Source organism: Lepisosteus platostomus, chromosome 22 (genome assembly GCF_059453375.1).
Source record: "Lepisosteus platostomus isolate fLepPlt1 chromosome 22, fLepPlt1.hap1, whole genome shotgun sequence".
NCBI lineage: Eukaryota > Metazoa > Chordata > Actinopteri > Semionotiformes > Lepisosteidae > Lepisosteus > Lepisosteus platostomus.
In genome coordinates this window covers 15,540,843-15,559,298 of record NC_142632.1, presented here as the reverse complement: position 1 = coordinate 15,559,298, position 18,456 = coordinate 15,540,843, and the positions used below count along the sequence as shown (strand labels likewise).

The following is an 18,456-nucleotide window of genomic DNA, read 5'->3' as shown; positions in this document are numbered from 1 at the left end:
ATTTGAAGATGGTTACAGCAGATAAAACTGTGTTAGATTTGGGATAAACAGGCTGACGTAATCAGCAGTGTTGTTTCGCTGCTCTGTCAGTTCTGCAGAAAAGGTCAGCTGTTACGTTTCTCTGCGAGGAATAAAATGCCCTGAGCTCACAGGAATCGGTTCAGTTAAATCATCATTAAGGGGCTCGTATCTCTTTAGGATCTTTTGAGGAAAACCAATTGCAGATGTAATCTGGGAACCAAAGCTTTAGTCTCCTGCATCTGGATATAATCCATGCTGTTCACCTTGGCCGTCATATTTCTGGAAAGTTTTAAATTGTCTGGCAGACATTTGATTTGTGATAAGATGGAAGCAATATGTTATGTGACCACAAACAATCGCCCCAGCGATTCCCAAATATAATATGTTTATAGATATACTATCTTGTGGCTTTGAATTAAGTAATACCAAGTTTCAACTTTCGAGAATTACATGATGTAGCCATCTGGCCTGGAGGTTTCCAAAAACAATGCTTCACAACCTAATTTTTGAATCTCGAGGCTGAACTAATGGCGTAAGGGTTTGGTTTTAAAGACCTTATTCCTGGCACAGGCTGGTCAGTGGCAGGGGTACTGGGGTACCTCTTCCACCCTTTAAAGGTGCACAGGAAGTTTCCCACTTAAACTAGAATTTAATTAAACCAGACAGAACCTGTATTTCAGCCTGGAGGTTGCTGGTTTGGATCCAGATTGTTATATTCTTCAGCTATAGCCTGGAGCTCCCCTTCACATTGTAGAACTGGTTAAGCACTGCAAGGACTAGGAAGAGTTTAGAGTCGACTAAGGGAACCTTATTGCCTCAGTAATAGGAATGGATCCCTCATGAATGGATGAATGGATGGAATGTTTTTTAGGGAGGGGCTGACTTTCATGACCTTTATTTCTGTCAACCACTGGAGAAACACAACAACACAACAACAAGATCCAGCATTCTTCTCCTTTGACAGTTAGGAATGAGGTGGGGAGTTACAGACACAGGTCCCTCTAGATGAGTTTATTAACTCCTCACATGTTTTTAGGTCTTTTTGGATTGGCTTCCCTTAATCTGCATTCATTTAATGAAACAGGATTTAAATCCTCTCTCTGCCTCTCAGGGCAGCAAAGCATTAGGTTTTGGAAATAAATCAATACAGAGAAATAGGCTGATTCAGTAAGTTACAATCAGAAAAGGATCTTCAGGTTACATTACATACATTGCATATAGTACCTCACTTGCCAAAGTTTTCAGGTACCTCCTTCTAAACAATAGGCTGTTCCCTAACAGCACTCTTATTATCTTCTGTACATTCCTGCTCGACTGCCTGCCTCTATTCACGAAGCTATGAACCCAGCTGGCACACAGCTCAGCAGCAGATACCGTCGGCTCCTCAGTATAAACTTGGGAATTCTTTCTCTTCTCATTTGCCCTCCCTGCCTGCCAGGCTGTGAAAACCCCCCGTTTGACGAGTTTTTCCGGTCCTGTCGAACGCCAGTATCGTCACTTCGTAGCCGTTCCTGGTAGAGTCCATGCCGCCCGCGCAGCTGCTGGGCAGGGAGGGGCCCACTCTGATCCCTGTGTGGCCCCTGGCCCTGTGCCTTTCTCGCTCTCAGGAGAGGAAGCCCCACAAGCACCTGCTCGGTTTTGCCCACCAGTCTAATTCAGCCGTCAGGGAGGTGTCATTCCATAGCACCGAAATCCAAAAGCAAACTGAGTCTGGCAGTAGCAGACAAAAGGCTCCTTTTCAAAGCTCCCTTTGACCAAAGTGAGTTGGGCATCCCTACAGTGTCCTGATTATTTCCTGTTTGAACACACTGAAGACGGGCCTGTAATAGCCACAGACTGTCAAGCAAGCATATACTAAGTCTTAAACCAAGTCTTAATGCATGAGCCCATTGATTCAAATTCTAAACATTACATTCATTTCAAATATGACAAATATGATAAATTTATCTTGATATTAAAAACTACTAACAGCCTAAAAGCAGACTAAGCAAAACATATAACATCCTTAAACCACGCTGCACCACTGGCTTCTTTAAATGTGCTATCATACATTGGTATTCATTATATTTTTAGGTCCCTTGTCATTTTCCATTTAATGAAGCACCAGCCTATTCTTTCAAGTGACATATAAATACATACCCAGTGAAGTTAATTTTATTTGTGTTTTTGGAGTTGCTGTAGCTCACCAGAAAATAGCACAGTTACTGATATATAATCCTAGGCCCACCGTTCAAAAATAAACAAATAAAAAGTCCATTAAAATGAAAGATTACAATGTGGAAAAAAATGGAGTCAGTAAACTAAACGCTTTGGATCTAAACAGATAAAGCTAATGTGCCAAGAGTAGGGCCAGCAGGAGTGGCGGTTTCCAAGGCAATACTGAGGTTAGCAGAATAATTGCTAGAGGGACCACATGAAAAACATTTGGGAGGGAAGAGGTGACCTCTAATTCCAATGGTTCCTATTACAGAGCATACTGTCTCATTCTAAAGCCGTCTCAAACCTACAGAACCAGCACTGAATGAACCGAAAAAGCTGGGAGTGGTAGAAATCCCTGAAAGGTCTGTGCTGGGGATAGGCTTGTATTTAGAGGAAGGAAATACAAAACAGCTCAAGAAAGGTGAATCAAAAGCAGTTTGAATTCTGCAACACACAACAAACTCCGCTGTACGGGTGTAGTTAAATAGGTACACACTGCTGAAAGGGAGTTTCTAAGCTCCCATGGTCCTTGTTGTATATTAAAAAAAAACACCCATAAGGCTGTGTATTTGAGAGATCTTTTTTTCTTACATTTAGATCAAAAGTGTTCCACATGATTATTAGGTAGGTCCCTTTTCAGGCCATAAAGGCCCATGGGGAATGGGGGGGCAAGGGCCACCATTTGTCTCAACCATCTGACCCTGGAGGTGGAGGTGATGAGGTCAGCATCACACTCTGGCTGGCCTGTTACCCCCAGAAGGATTAACCCCCAGTGCTCATTTGGAAAGCAGGCTGAGTGGACCTGGGAGCCATCTGGAAGGAATTAGAGCAATCTACATCACCTGCCCCTACCTGGGATTGAACCTGGGACCTTCTGGTCAGGAGCTTGACACCCTTGCTGTCTCAGCTACCATGACTCCCTATGTGATCATTATGTTGCATAATTTATTATTTAAAATGTTGATTTAAAATGCACTTCTTTGTCCAATGTGTATTACATATTTGCCAAAATTCAAAATTCAGAGTAACTAAAAATATTAAGTTAATGAACAAATGCACAAGAAATAAAACCAAGACAATCCAGTAAATGAAATTGCAGGAGGACGGATTTAACTCAATGTTTTTTTTTTCTGGTGTCAATAAATGATTATTGATTACAATAAAAACACTGGCTTTACAACCTACAGTGGCAAAATGGGATGACCGCAGCCTACCTTGAGCTATAATCTGCAGGCAGTGCATGACGGATACCACTGTGCTCAGCTGCTGCAGAATCATACACAATGCATGTCCTTTTTTATACATTTTTATCAGTGCTCTGCATCCATGAACAACCACGTAAAATGAAATACGTGAAGAAGAAAAAGAACTGGAAAATTGTGAGGCAGGCTCGCAATGTAGCACATAACACGCCTCTCGGATAAATGAAGCTGTTAGCGCTAGGAAAACTGTTCTAGTAGAAGCAAATATTTATATCCCCTCCTCTTCTCTGCAAGACCACATGGACCTCAGAAACAAGAAGAGACATCTAATTACAGATGTCTTGCGCATTTCTCTATAGGGCAGACAGCAGCAAGCGCTGCTACTGGTCGGCTGGCCCTGTGTTGACGGAGAGTGTGTAGAAACCAGAATTGTTGGGTTTGGAAACAAGACAGCGATGTGTGCAGCAGCACCAGTCACACTGGCGATTTAATGAGTGCAGCATACGATCTTTAACTGTGAAGCCTCGACTGTTAAGAAGAAAGGACAGGGATGTGGGACATGGTTCAGGGGTCATGGGTCATAGGTCATTGGGGGGTGCAACACAGGTCTGGGAGGGGGACTTTGTACTGGCTTCCATGCTGAAATCTGCAGGGACAAATTTAATATTTCTGTTTTTCTGTTGTTGTTTTTTTAATTCCTAAGTCATTCTCACAGTATCACCAAAGACGTTTACTGACGGAGGATGCCTTCACCTGACGCATGCCGCCATTCAGATGAGACACTTTGCATCTTGTTTTGTTCGTTCTTTTCCTGTTGCACACATCCTTCTCAGGGAGTCTGAAGGGACTCTAGCCGGCTGCCGCACTGTACTGTAGCTGCACAGGCGTCACGGAGTCCAGTGCCAGATTATCCTCCTGTAGGGCAGATTCTTTATCCTGAACTTTCTGACTGAACTTCAATAGAAAATGGACAGATTCACAGATGCCTGATCGCGGATAATCGTCTGGTCTCTAATGTTATCTTAGGTAAAGCAGCACCAGATTAGTGCTAATTAAGAATCTTAAAATGCCATAAAAATGGTCTAGGGACAGAGCTTAGAGCATTTTATACATTAAATAAGTAACAAGCTCAATCTGCCACCCCTTATATTGGTTGACCCTACCTAATCCAGCCTTAACAATCAGCAGCATATGCTTCAAGATTTGTGACACTCTGTGGAAGATCACTCCTACAGCATTATTGTCGTTGTCTGAGACACTACGATGCATGTGCATTGACTTCTTTGATCGGGATCAGGCAAAAGATATTCTTCCCGTCAAACCCTCTGACAAGGCCTGTTTCTTTCTGTATCTGGGACAGCAGTGGGGACCTACTGCGTTTCCCTGTTCTATTTTTTGTATTAGATCCTCACACGATGCCAGACTCTGTTTTATAGAGTTATTCACTTCAAATGCTGTGTGAGGACTCCACTCACTTCCGGAAAAATGTTCCCCAACTCAATGCCAGGAAGTCACCAGGTAAACTACCGCTGATCCATGCTGAGAACTCCAAGGGAGACGCATTCTATGCAGCACAATAAGAACTACTCAGCAGGCTTTCCTCTCATTCACTCGTACAAAGCATTTTGGAAAAGGTATCAGATTTGTGCGATAAACAATGGAAGCAGAAACATCGGTCGCACTACAAGTCAGACACGAGAAGAAAAGCCGGAAGCCCAGCTATTACTTTGACTGACAGATCCTGGCCGGCCGCCAGCCCCTTCATTATTTCCTTTATTGCCAATAAAGATTTTTGAAATAACGACTTGGGTAATCATGCTGCTCGAGCAGAATGGAGGAGCTCCTGCCCCTTGGCTGTGGCCTGTGATGATGCCAAAGTCGGTGTGATTTTGTGTGGCAGGCACAGGTGTTTCAGGGCACTCTGATGCCACTCAGCGAGAATGAAAGCAATACAAACGCTTGCACGGCGCGTGGCTGTCCGTTCCTGAGGGGACAGGGACAAAAGACTTAAAAAGCGTGTTTACCAAGTGCACTTCTGTCGCACGCAGCTGCCCCATTCCTGAGAAGGTGTGACCCCCGCAGCACAAAGACAGAGCTATATTGGTGCAGAGTTTTAAATATCAGGCCTTGACAACCCACCAGAAAACTGTTCCCTGCTCCTCCCTGCAAGCAACGCTAACCTCACTTCAGAACACGTGGCGGGGTTTTTATGTCTTCTCGTGGGCCTGAGCGACTAAAAACAGTTTCCCACAGGCTCTATTTACGGGGGGCGAAATTACAACTCTATCGCTTTCTCCACCATAGATGTATTTCAATTAAGCAGTGATCAACATGCAATTACAGAGCTCTACCCACAACAAGAAGACGAAATATGAAGATTGAAAACACATTTTTTTGTGTGGAGATTTTATTTTCATTCTGGGCAAGGCAGATGGGCGGATTTAGTCGTTCCTACTTGTTTTCACTGCAACAAGAAATGACCTAAACTAAACATTGTGCAGGCAGTGACACCTTCTAGAGTCTCTGATGAGTATTTATGTATGATGTGTATTTATTGTACATTTACATACATGTGGAGGATTAGATGTGGTTTAACCCTTTGAGGTGAGAAGCAAAGACGAAGAGCTGTTGTGTTGACAGTCTGGGAATTTCTGTTCTGTTTTTTTCATACATGAGCTTGTTTCAGCAGTCAGACACTAAGATCAGATTTAATTCGAAACTCTACACCTAAACTGTCTACTAACATTAATGGTACATTTGTTAATATTTAATAAAAGTTTTTAAAAAAGAAAAAGATGTTAAAGTCTTTCGTGGTAAGGCACGGATAATTTTGTCCAAAATACCTCATTTGTATTGTCTGTATTTTACACCATGTCAATGTAGCATTGTTATAAAAGAAATCTCTTATGAACAGAAATGCCAAATGTATTATGTACGACAAAGAAGGTCTTATAAAGGGGATCAGTTTATTAACAGTCTGCTATATACATGGCTTCTGAAATATTTAGGCAAGTTAAAGGTTTATGGTAAATGATAAGTTTGGTAAGCTGGGCGGGAGCCAAGCATAAAACACACCCCAAGCATAAAATACACATAAAATACACCAAAACTATATTTTTGAAAGAAAATTAAACAGCGTTGTCAATTCTTCAGCAAATGTGGGTAAATTTTCAAAGGTATCTTGACTTCTAACTCTCCCACAGGCTGTCTTATTTTTTTTAAATCATAGACAATTTGTCAAAACAATGCCCCAAAACTAGTGGAAATAAGGGCTGATTTTCAGCCTGATTTTGTGGCATTTCAGCTGCCCCAGGGGGAAGAGGAGTCACAGGTGCTGCAGGGTTAGGGTGAGGTTTAGGGATACCAAACACCGCCTCTCCGACTGCGCACCTCAGAAGTACCAGTGCTCCCAAATACAGTGTCCAGGGGGACTCAGAGCCCACCCGGCAAGCAACAGGCTCAAGGCATGTTACGCCCTGAACGGGACACCAGTCCATCGCAGGACACACACAAACACAAACAATCACACACTCACACCATGGCCAGTTTTATATAGAAGCCAATTAACCTACCAGTATGTCTTTGGTCTGTGGGAGGAAACCAGAGAACCCAGAGGAAACCCAAGCAAACATAACATGTGGAGAACATACAAACTCTATGCAAACAGCACCCCAGCACCCTGAATTCAACCCAGGACCCCAGCACTGCGAGATAGCAATGATAACCACTGCACCGCCTTGCTGTCCATCTGAGACTCGCCCCTCTTTATTTCCTCTAAACCCTAGTGTAAGACCTTCTTAGATTCAAATAAATGTTCTTCTATTGTAAAGGGATTTGGAAATTTGTGGGCATCATATTGGTGTTAGACACAATTGAAACACAAGCAAACTGGGTTGTATGTATGTGTCTATCTTCGTATACCACTAAAACGATCTTATTTACTGGCATCGGAACATACTTGTTTTCTGAGTCTGCTTGAAAAGCTTTGATCAAATCTAATCACACCTTTGTGCCCTCCCAGTCACAGAAGCGCCGTTTCTCTACCATTTTTGCAATTGTACTTCCCCATTGAAAGATTGTCATTTTCCAAAAGCTATATTTGTTTATTTCGTTACTGTTTTTTTTTAGCAAACATAATCTTGGCGGCAGTCTCACAATTCATTACACACCATGACGTGTGAGATGTCCCAGGGGACGAATAAGCACTACAGTACCAGTATCCAGCGATTTATTTAATACAAGACCTCTACAATAAAAAGGACTGTAGTGCACTACGTCTTTGTACAAATCTGTTGCTTTGTATTACACACTAGTCTTAAATAACAGATGGAATTTGTTTCTTGAGCCTGGAATTTTTTGGTGATCTGCAGACTGCCCCTGCGACTGAATTTGGTGTGTTAGCTGCATTCTGCTTTAAAAACTGCATTTTAAAAACAGTAAGCTTCACAGAAGCACCAAACCTAGTCTGTGCTACCCCAAAGTATAAGAAGCACTGTACTGGAGCATCTTGTCTGGTGTGTATCACTGGGTACATAGGTTGCTTCTACCACATAAATCCCTTTGTTAAGCTCAGGAGTGGTGGTAGGGAGTCTTCTCTTTCTCTAGCACAGATGAACACATCTCCCTGCTTAAAGGATGCTGCTCTTGTACCATCTCGCAATGCAGGAACTGAACAGAAAGTTCCCATTCTGATCCAGGCACTAATCATCTTTATTACAGGAGCTGCATAACAGTGCAGCTAAACAATGAATTACCCAAAGCCGATTTCAAAGCAGAAGTGTAGGTAAGTGTAAAAAGCTTTGTTACACCTTGTACAGCAAGCAGATAGCTGCTCTTCTCCATCACATCAAAATGCACCAGCCAGATTCCCCCAGGAAAATTCCACAAAGCACTGTCCTGTCCTGGTGTAGCCTTCACCTGACAAGGCAGCAGGCTTTGCTGGACAGTGCTTGCATCTCTCTCTATAGCCTCACTCCCCAGCTGGATGAATAAAAGGCTTGTGCATGCATTATGCATTAGTACCAGAAGGGGTAGGGTGTCTCTGTGCGCTCAGAGGCTTGCTGCAGCTGTATGAAACACAGCTACAGCCTTCACTGGGCTGTGTGTAAAAGCCTCTGAGCGCTCGCCCTCATAATGCAGTTACTGTTTTGTAGCCACCCTCAGATAACGAAAGGTATGTTCATTCACTATCGTTAGTAAGCTACTGTATGCTGTTGTGCAGTTCTTTTGCAAAAAAAGAATCCTACGTTTATCACATGCACCTACTGGGGTACTGTCAGAAAATATTACATTATGTTTTTTTTTCCAGTGCATGGAAAAACTGGGCCTCCAAGCCTGTATAGAGAGAGGTGGTGGAGTACTTGCTGCTCAATTTAACATGACACATAACTAGAAATGAACCTTGCATGCTTATTCAGCATTCGATCATTTGCTGCAGGATGAAAGAGACTATAAGCAACCTTTTATGCAAACAGAATAAAAAAAAAAACAAATCTGTGTGCCATCGCTTGACCCTAGAATCAGACTGGATAGCAAACAAAGAGTCCGTGTGTCACTGCAGACTGCCTATCCAGAGAATAATGCAAAAATATAGCAGGAACACATTTCTTCCATACTGACAGAATTCTTTACCTACAGTAGGAGAAGACCTTTCAGACTGACATGACTGGAATTAAATAGTTTGCAAGCCAGCAGGTAGCTTTGATCTGAGAATCCACCTCCAGAAGTATGCTACTCCAGACAAATGTTTGGGTGCGAGATATTCCGTCGAATGTGTCATTTAACCAGCAGCGACACCTAATTCCCAGAAATTAACAACATTCCTCTCTCCACCCTGCATTTTTTTCTTTTGTTTTCCTTCTGACGCAAGTAAGGGCAAACGGTTTCGTTTCTTCATTTTTAGAAATTCGGACAACAGATAGAAACGACTCTAACGCGCCTTCTTTCGTATTTGTTTAGAATTCACGGCCTCCTTCATTTGATTTTAAAATTACACTGGAGTCGAAACGCTTCGAAATTTTCTGAAATTATGTATACCGACCCCCCACGTGAAGGGTCCACCTGCTGTAATAGCTGAACTCGTAATGAAATGGTGCTGTTTTCTTTTAAAAAAACCTTAGTGAAAACCGAAAAGCTTCCCCTGTGCTACTGTGTATACCTTTCTGTACAGCCGGCTGCTGCAAGTACTCTCTATCCACCCCACTGCGGGAAACTGAAACATGCGTGGACAGCAAAATTCCCTGTATTGCGAGGGCTGTGAAATATGGTATCTCCAGCATCAGAGAACAGAAGGGCTTTGCATGCGCTTGTATCCCGACGCAGTGATGCACTTTTCCTGTTTGCTCCATTACGGCTCATTCAAAACCTTCTGTACATCTGGACAGTATATCGTTTTCGACAGCCAACCGAGTCGATGGGCACGTCCTAATCGCGCAAATTAATCTCCTGGCTAAGAGATCACAACCATTAAACCCAGTGCAGTTGTATTCCCCAATATCGGAGCCACAGTACAGTAAGTGCCTGAATGCAATGATTCTCCATTGCAAATGTCACGTTTACTATGGACTGCACCGCTGGCAGTAAAATGTTCTCCACATAGCGTGAGCAAAGTATCACTGTTCTTGGACTATCGTTCAATATGACAACAAGACCCCAAACCACTTCTAGAATAAGAGTGTAATTCTACTTTTTCTTCTTTTGCAAAGCAACACACACCTGAACGAAGTGTAAAATGTAACCAATGCTAAATAGCGTAAAACGGTTGTCCTTGAGGCTGCATTTGATCAATTAAAATTCTGCTAAACGTCCTATTTCTTCGCTAGCTGAATCCTAAATGTTTTTTTTAAATATTTTAAAATATTCAGAACAACGGGTTGAATATATAATTATGAGACCATTATACAGTCTGGGTTTCGGATCTCATCTCTCTACTAACGTCTTTTTTTCCATTTGATATTAATTCTGGTAGGATTTTGGAATTGATGATCTGATCTTCCCCAAAACACATCACATTGCCCTGTATTAAGATGATTGAATCATATATGTTAATACCTCTGTAGTCGAAATAACTTTTTTCAAGGGAAAAGGAAACTGGTTGTCTGTTTTCTATGAATTAGTATAATGCTATGCGAAATCTGATTTTAATTCACGCTCCGTTCTCCAGCGAGTCTGGGCTCTAATTAGACCGTCTCCCTTGCACCTGTGACACCGACCTCTCGCTGTCCCGGTGGAGATCGGGTAGCAGTTGAACGAGGTGAATGAAATGTTTTGTTAGGTCCAAAGGACAGCCTGCTTGAACTTTCAAGTTTTGCAGCGCGCTGGATCCGTCAATTCTCAGCACATTTCAAAGGACTGAAAGGTAAAAATGTCCTGCTGATGTTGTTTTGGAAGAATGTGGTAGCAGGCCAGGCACTACAGTCGGTTAAGTATTCTTTTCGTCTATTACGAGCTTTATGCGTTTTCACGGGGTTCTTATATTTAAATAAATCAACACATAAAAATGAAAACGACATTCTTTTGGCTGATTTTAAAAAGCTTTGTATTAAAGCGATGTCTACAAAGGGAAAGCTTTTTATCGCTAAAATCCTCACTTTGATACGAGTGTTAGGAGTTTGAAGCTACAACATGTTGTGGATAAGCCTATAGATACGCATACATGATTAATGCATCGTGACTTCTCTAATGAACGACATATTTCCGAATAAGGTTTAATCTCTGATGATGAAACGTTTAATGGTGCTTGATATTCTGTGTTTTTAAAGACCCAGGTATTAATAATATGAACCTAAATATATCCCACCATTAGAGACCCGGCTGCCAGAGTATAAATCCCATCTCGTATATCACAGAGTTTCTAACAGAAGTACGGTTGTTGTTGCTGCTGCATTTTTTGTCACCTCTGATCTGGTTGATTTCAAAATTGAATATTGTCATTTCTTATTATTTGGTTTGGCATACATTATGTACCAAAAAATGTCTATTTGTTTTATTTGTGTGGCAATATCGGAAAATACTGTACTTCAGATATAAATACTAGGTCTCGACGTGGTGGGTCTGGGATTTATTGATTACAGCCTTGCCCCAGTGGCGTACAGTATTCGCACAGCATGATACTCCTGTTCACTACTACGGGTGAACCTTTCCTGTACTGTTAGAAAAAAAGCAGCTCTAATGTTTTTAATTAAATGTTTCTGTTCTATTAATTTTTAAACCATCTTTGGGGAAAAAAAAAGGGTTGGTATTCTTAAACTGGACTTAGACCTGTTTACTCTCAGCCAACTGACCATGCGAAATTAATACAGTAAAACGCGAAAGGAAACGGGCAGGAATTGTATTCTGGAGTGTGGTAAGGTTCTTGGTTATTCTTGGGTTTTGGTGAACCTCGTTCACTATATTACAACTTAAGAAACGGAACAGAAAACTGGTCCACTTGGCATGAGCCGTGGATGAGGAACAGTGTATACTAGGACACGGGAAAACTTACCTGCCACGGTGTACCTGTCCATATAATTGAGCACATTTCCAAAACTGAGTATCCCAGCGGCGGCAACGGGAGACCTGCACCGTAGGAGCGCAGCCCGAAATTTCTGTCCCGGTTTGCAGGGATGAAGATCGGGGTTCGATTTCAGACCGGGGCTCATCCTGCCGGACAGCGTGTGCACTTCGTCCGAACTGCTGCAGCCCTCGATCTCGCACCCATCGCTCTCCACACACATCGTCTCCGTCTGTCACGAAATCCAGCCGGCAGCGCGAACGAAGCGAATGCAGCTCACAGCCAACACCGGCAGAAGAAGACACCAAGCCCCACGGGAACCGCAGGGAGGAAAATAAGAAGGACCAAGATACGGCTGTCTTAATATGCTGAAGGGGGGCGGTCGTCCTGGCTCATGTTTGTGTGGACGGCGCGGTACACTGGCATTCCATGAGATCGCTGAGTCTGACCGGCTTTGCTTCGCTGGGGTATGAAGGGAGTGAATCTGAAAGCTTGCAGTGTGTAGATAGACTCCTCCTCTCAAAGCGGGCTTTGAGCCGCATTCAAATGCAGCGTATGCTCTTAATGCAAACTTGTAAACACCTAACACTGACCTTGCACGCTATGAAGATAATGATGATACAAGTGGCTCTTCGTCCGCGGTCCCCCTCTGATACCTTAAAAGTTTATTTTTTTTACTTCGTTAATTCTTTTTCCCTGATCATCCTCTTTTGCGGCGGCGAAAGAGCGTAAAATCTACTCGCTCTGAAACAGAACAGGCTCACGCTAATAATGTGCTCTTCGTCGTTCAAACGTACAAGGTAATCCTCATCAAAATCCGAGCCCTCAAAGGAGGGTTCAGAGGAGACGAGACAAGGCAGCACTGAGGGCGCAGAGTACAGTAACAGCTGAATGCAGCTCTACTGTATGAGCGTGGTGGTAGTTCGCTTTCAGCTTCACACACAGACAACGTCCTTTACAGTAACAATATTATGAATCTAGGTATTCGTAAAGGATGATTATTTTTCAAGGTGTGGGTTAATGTTTTGAGTGCTTCAGTACAAGTGCAACGACGTACAGTACGTCTAGATCCTATATAGGCCATATCGGTTCAGCTTTACGCCAGATTGCATTATAGCAGCTATTGTATAATTGGCTTGGTGAGAGGCTTGGAAGCAGAGCAGCTTTCTAAATAAGGGACTTGGAAAGTGCACCGCATGGCGGAGGCAGTAATTAATGCAGTATGCAGTGCGTCCTACTGGATAGCCCTCCCTAAAAGCGAGGGTCTGCTATTCCATATGAATTTTACGTCACACAGCAGTGCGGCACCGAGCACCTCGGTGGGACTCTAAATCAAGCTCTACAGCAGCGCAGACATCCACACGAGTCACTCTTGACGCCCGCTGTTTGAGGACAATGCCAAGAAATATTTTTTGTAAAATAAATAATATAGGACCATCAGCGTATGTGCCCTGTGTGTTGATTTCCCTTGGACAATATATTTACATTATCTACCTATTGTTTTAGCACTTAGGCAACATCTGATTACAGAGTTTCACAAACACCCTCCAAAAGCAAACACGCAAACCCCTGTAAATATTTCAGCGAGACAATATATGGTGGTCTATGCTTATCTTGCTGTTTCCTGATCTCTCTCAAGCCCGTAGGTGGTCTATAAATAACTGACTTCATAACAATGTGATTTAGGATTACATTGTTTCAGCAAATAATACACAGCTTTATGGAAATGCTGGGGTCGGTATGCACGGCATAAACTGACGATAAAATAACATAAACAAAATATTGCTGTCTGAAAGAGTTTGCCTCCTGGTAGAAAAGATTATGCAAATACATTGTGTGGACAGTGCAGCCCTCACAGCATCACTAAGCAATTAAATGCTTTGGTTACTCCACGAACAATCTGCGGAGACGTCCTGAGGGCGTATTAGTCATTAAAATAAAAATAAAAAAGTTGGAAAGTGTGCGGCGTAAGGCATGTGATTTTAACATGGAAAGACGGGCTTAGTCTTGAGATGGGCTGGGAAAGGGTATTCCTTTGCTTATTTGCAACTGAAAGCTGTAAATCACAATGTGTTAATATCAGCACCTGAAACCCTCGCACTCCAGTTCGGGAACAGTGAGTGAAGAATTCTGAGTTTCGCCTTTTCTCTTTGTAATTTGGATATTTATTTTGAAGGGGCCGAAAGATAATTGCAGATGGTCGTAATGGAATTCCAAGTAAGACAATTCACTACAGTGTGGAAATTCCAGAGTTTTAGAGCGACGGTTGTAATACATTTCAGTCCTTGTAGATAAATATCGCCGCTTGATAAAATAAAACACCCTCTCGTCAGTAATACAGCACACAGCCCAGTAACGATAAATAAAACCTCTATTCCAACAACGCCTACAGATAATACATTTCAAGACTATTGAAGATAACTGATGCCTTGGACCTCTGAAGCACCACATACTTTAATATGTGCCGAATGTCATTGAAACGCAGACTGTTTTTTTATAGCTTGGCAGGCACATAGTAACCGCACATTGGGAAAAAAAACGACTTGCAGAGCTTGCTAATTAGAACAGTGGGTCAAAGTCAAAGCCTACAAGCGGTGCTTCGTCTCCTGTCTGCTTGTCCCGAAACAAGAGTGAAACGAAGTTTCGAGCAGGGTCTTATGTACATGTGTATTGCGTTGAGGTGGTGTGTGTACACTCGAATGGGGCTCTCTTTAGGGAGATACAGTATCAGTACCCTGGACAGCGCTTGCTTCACCCCCCTCAGATTGAACACTGCACAAAGAAGACCTCATGAATTCAAAATAAAAATCGCAGCTAGTCAATGTTAACATGTTTTTGTCCCTTCGACACATTGAAGTGATAAATGCATCTTCACCGGCAAGCACTTAGCTGCACGCATGCACGTTTTAGTTTACGAAAATATGAATATATTTATAACCATAAAGCACAGAAATGAAAACCCGTGAACGCTGCTGTACAATGTAGTTCGTACTCTCACGAACCGCCAACACTGCACACGGTCACCAGTGCTGGAGTTACTGAGAAGAGCAAATGTATTTGATACAGCTCATCTGCCTCTCTTCTTTATTAAATATGAAGTCCATCGAGTAGAGCCAGAACCTTGAAAACATCAGCTATCTAATTTCAGCTGGGTTTAATAAACACGGTGTTTCTTTTGAACTTTTGAGCATGCTTATCTGGTTTTAACATTACAGCAGGCAACCGCTAGCAATAAACATGTTGGAGGTCAGAATTTAAGAACTTGTAAAAGTCTTTCTTTTCGCGATTAAACACACAACTTGGCCTTTGACTTAGTTGAAGAACACTTAATTGCCTAGTTACTGTAAAGTAAACCTTAAATAAATAAAAGCAGAATACGCGTTGTCACAGTGCAAATCTTTGTAACAAATGTAATGTATACACAATGTTTAGTTAGGCCAGTTTACAGGGTTTATTATTTTGAGAGTTTCTACACAATAATAATAATGAGAAATCTGCTGTAAAGGTAGGAAATCTTCATCGTCTTATTGTTTCTTATCATTCTTCTGAGAAAAGAAAATCACCCTTTATAGAAGTAAGAATAACTCTTTCCCTACAAGAAAGGGAAAGACTCTTATCTAAAGACCAGAGAAAATAGACAAACAAGTCTTTGTTAAGCTCACTTATTCCTCCCATTCGGGTCTCAGATTCCTTCCTATTCCTAGATTATTTATAATGAGCACATTTGTGAGAACAAATGCATTTGTAATAACACAACCTGTTCCCTTTGTGAAGAGAATTCTATCCAAGACTTTGAGACAGCAGCATTCAAGAGAGGTGTCTGATTTATAACCCACAACACTTCAAGGCAAATCCTCTGGAAGAGATTCACTTGATTTCAAAGCAGAAAGAACTGACTGCCACTGGGTTCTTCTGGCTCAAAGAAAGGTAAAATAAAAAATACAATTTCACCCTCGTCACCCAAGGCCCCTATTATATTACAGGTCAGAGGTCTTAAGATATACTGTAGCTATTGACTAAACTGAGAGTAGTCATTTCTACAGTAATGCACCTTTTTTCCAGGCTTAACATCAACAGAGGGGTTTTGTAAACATGTATCTGTATATCAGAGAGTTATATTCAGAGAAAGCAACTGCTCACAGGTGTAGCATATTAACCTGTTAAATTGTTAGTAGCTCATATTCAAGGTCAAGGTAAAGCAGTGTATCCATGCACGTTTTTTCTGCAAGGGTCTGTTACCCTTAGACCATATATTGATTTTTAGAAAGCCTGTTCTAGTAAGGTTTATAGCAGCCCAGAAGGTGTTCTGGAAGCTTAGGGCAGGAGGGACTATACCTCAGTCCATGGATCCAGTGAAGGGTCTATTCGTACACCAGAACAAAATCTGCTGCAAAGCAAAATCTGAGAATTTGTAAGAAATTCAGAAATTACAAAGAGCTTCACATGCAGAAGGGGGCCTACATCATCCAACACTTCAGTTCAATTACACAAAAGCCCCACCACCCTACTACGCATCTTGTGGAAAGGCGAGGATATACTCATTTATTTTAATTAAGGGAAAAACACAGGGTGGCCACATTGAGCAAGCCAGCACAGTATAATTTAACCAAGACACCATGACAATAACGCATACTCTTACCCATAGTGCCAAGGAACTTGTAATGACCAATTAACCAGAAATCAGTTTGTTTCACCAGATGGAAGAGTGCCACCTACTGGTCCACTGACACCATTTATTGCAGCAACTTTGTTTTCCCTAGAGGTCACCCATCCCATTACTAACCTGTCCCAGGCTGGGTTAACATCTGAGAACCTGAGAACATGTCAAGATCAGGCTCCAAGGCTGAGTATACTGCAGGTCTCATTAGATATATTTTTGGAGCCAGTATTATTGTTGTTTTGTCCCTCTCACTGGAAAAACAGCAGGCTATTTTTTCTCTACAGTTTTTCACTTCCCTATTTTACTCATGCTGACCTGGCTCAGCATAAAGAGCTACTGGAAGCCACAGACACCAAAGCCACATGGTTGATTTTGTTCCTCAAACAGCTGTCAGCTTGTCCTTCTCGTTGCCCTTTGCGGTAGGGAACTACTGAAACCGTGTGGGCCTTAGCTTCCAAAGTCATGTACACACAAGCTATAGTAAACCAGAATAATCTGCACAACCTTGAATCCCTTGATTACTGTAATCAAAAACAAAATGGAGGAACCAAGTGTAAAAACACTCGTTCACTGACTTGCTCTCTTCTAGGTTATATGTATATTTATTCGTACAGTATGTCTGCATGGTAAAACTGTACTGGTCTGGCCCCGGTACTAGCAAAGAAAATCTGGGCTGTTTTCATGTGTCCTGGTCCTCTGACCTTTCTTTCCAAGGCAGAAATCGGTCCATTTAACAGGCAGATGATTGCAGTTAGCTTGAGCTGCAGACGCCTCTGTCCCGAAGTGATCTCATGCTCCGGCTGTCTCAGCAGGGGGCTCCACTGCTTCTCTTCAATCTTTCATAGAATTGATGATGACCAGTGACTGCAGCTCTCAGGCCCTCCCTCTCCCAAGACCAGGCTGTCAGCACCGGCTGCACTTTGTACTTAATCATCTGTCTCAGAGCGACTGCCTGTAATTCACCCAGGTTTTGCCGTCAATCTTTGCAGGGTGTACCCTATTCTCTCTAAATTTCTAGACTGGAATTTCAAGAAGCAAACAACCCCAGGGCCCATTGCTTAGCCTCGTAGCTCCTTCTTTGCTAAGTTGTCTCAGAAACCTGATCCATGTGATTATGCATGCTCTGAAGCAGTAAAATACCAAACCTTTTCATGCACCCTTGCATGAAAATAAGCCTGCAATAAGCCTGCTGTCCTTTAGCCTTACTGCACTAAAGAATGTGGAAGAATATGCACACACACACATACAGTATACATACAAATCAAACTGCTGCATGAAGCTGTGGATGTGTTGTCTAAGTATCCTGGAATTGAACAGGTGTGCAGTTTGTTTCTGCACCCTTGGTGCAACTGCAGATCCTCAGATCCATCACTGAGCCCATTGTTCAGCACTTACTGTACTTCAGCCCAAGCAGCTTCCAGGGAGTGATTCACACTGTAGAATACTACCAGCATTTAATAAGATCATCTCTCTCTCTCGTGTCTTATTGTGATATACGGCTGTGGAATGGCTGGCTGGTGCTATCCAAGACACAGACTACACCATAGCACATAGCACTGTACTGTGACTTATTCACGTGCATTAAATGTAATCCAATTGCTAGTTTGTTTCAATTATGAACCCTGGGGTGCTTTTCAATTTGAAGAACTGTGGCTGTTTTTTTTTCTTGGTCTGAGACATGTAAACTAGAAGCTTGAATGCTCGTGAAACGTGGGGCTAGATGCTTATATTCTTCAGTTTAGGGATAGCTGATTATATTCCTGGTAAGATATGGTTTTGGTGTATTTTGAAAGACATTAGTGAATGGATAGAGGAAATGAGTGGATGTATTGAATTAGTTGAAGGACTTTTAGAAAAAAAAACATCTTTCAAGATGATCTAAG

At 42.2% G+C, this 18,456-nt stretch overlaps 1 protein-coding gene and 1 long non-coding RNA gene across 3 annotated transcripts in view; one reads left to right on the top strand and one right to left on the bottom strand.

Annotated features, from left to right (window-relative positions):
• Nucleotides 1-12,754, bottom strand: part of spns2 (SPNS lysolipid transporter 2, sphingosine-1-phosphate) — an 89,672-nt gene extending 76,918 nt beyond the window's left edge. Inside the window, exon 1 of one of the 2 annotated variants that reach the window (XM_088616303.1) lies at nt 11,905-12,754. In XM_088616303.1, coding sequence (XP_088472429.1) covers nt 11,905-12,136 — 232 coding nt within the window. In that variant the 5' untranslated portion in view covers nt 12,137-12,754. The remainder of the gene's footprint in view (nt 1-11,904) is intronic. The other variant, XM_088616305.1, reaches the window with a different exon arrangement.
• LOC148643624 (uncharacterized) overlaps nt 10,629-18,456 on the top strand; it is a 21,843-nt gene continuing 14,015 nt past the window's right edge. The window contains exon 1 of the long non-coding RNA XR_015929083.1: nt 10,629-10,779. This is a non-coding gene — a long non-coding RNA (uncharacterized LOC148643624). The remainder of the gene's footprint in view (nt 10,780-18,456) is intronic.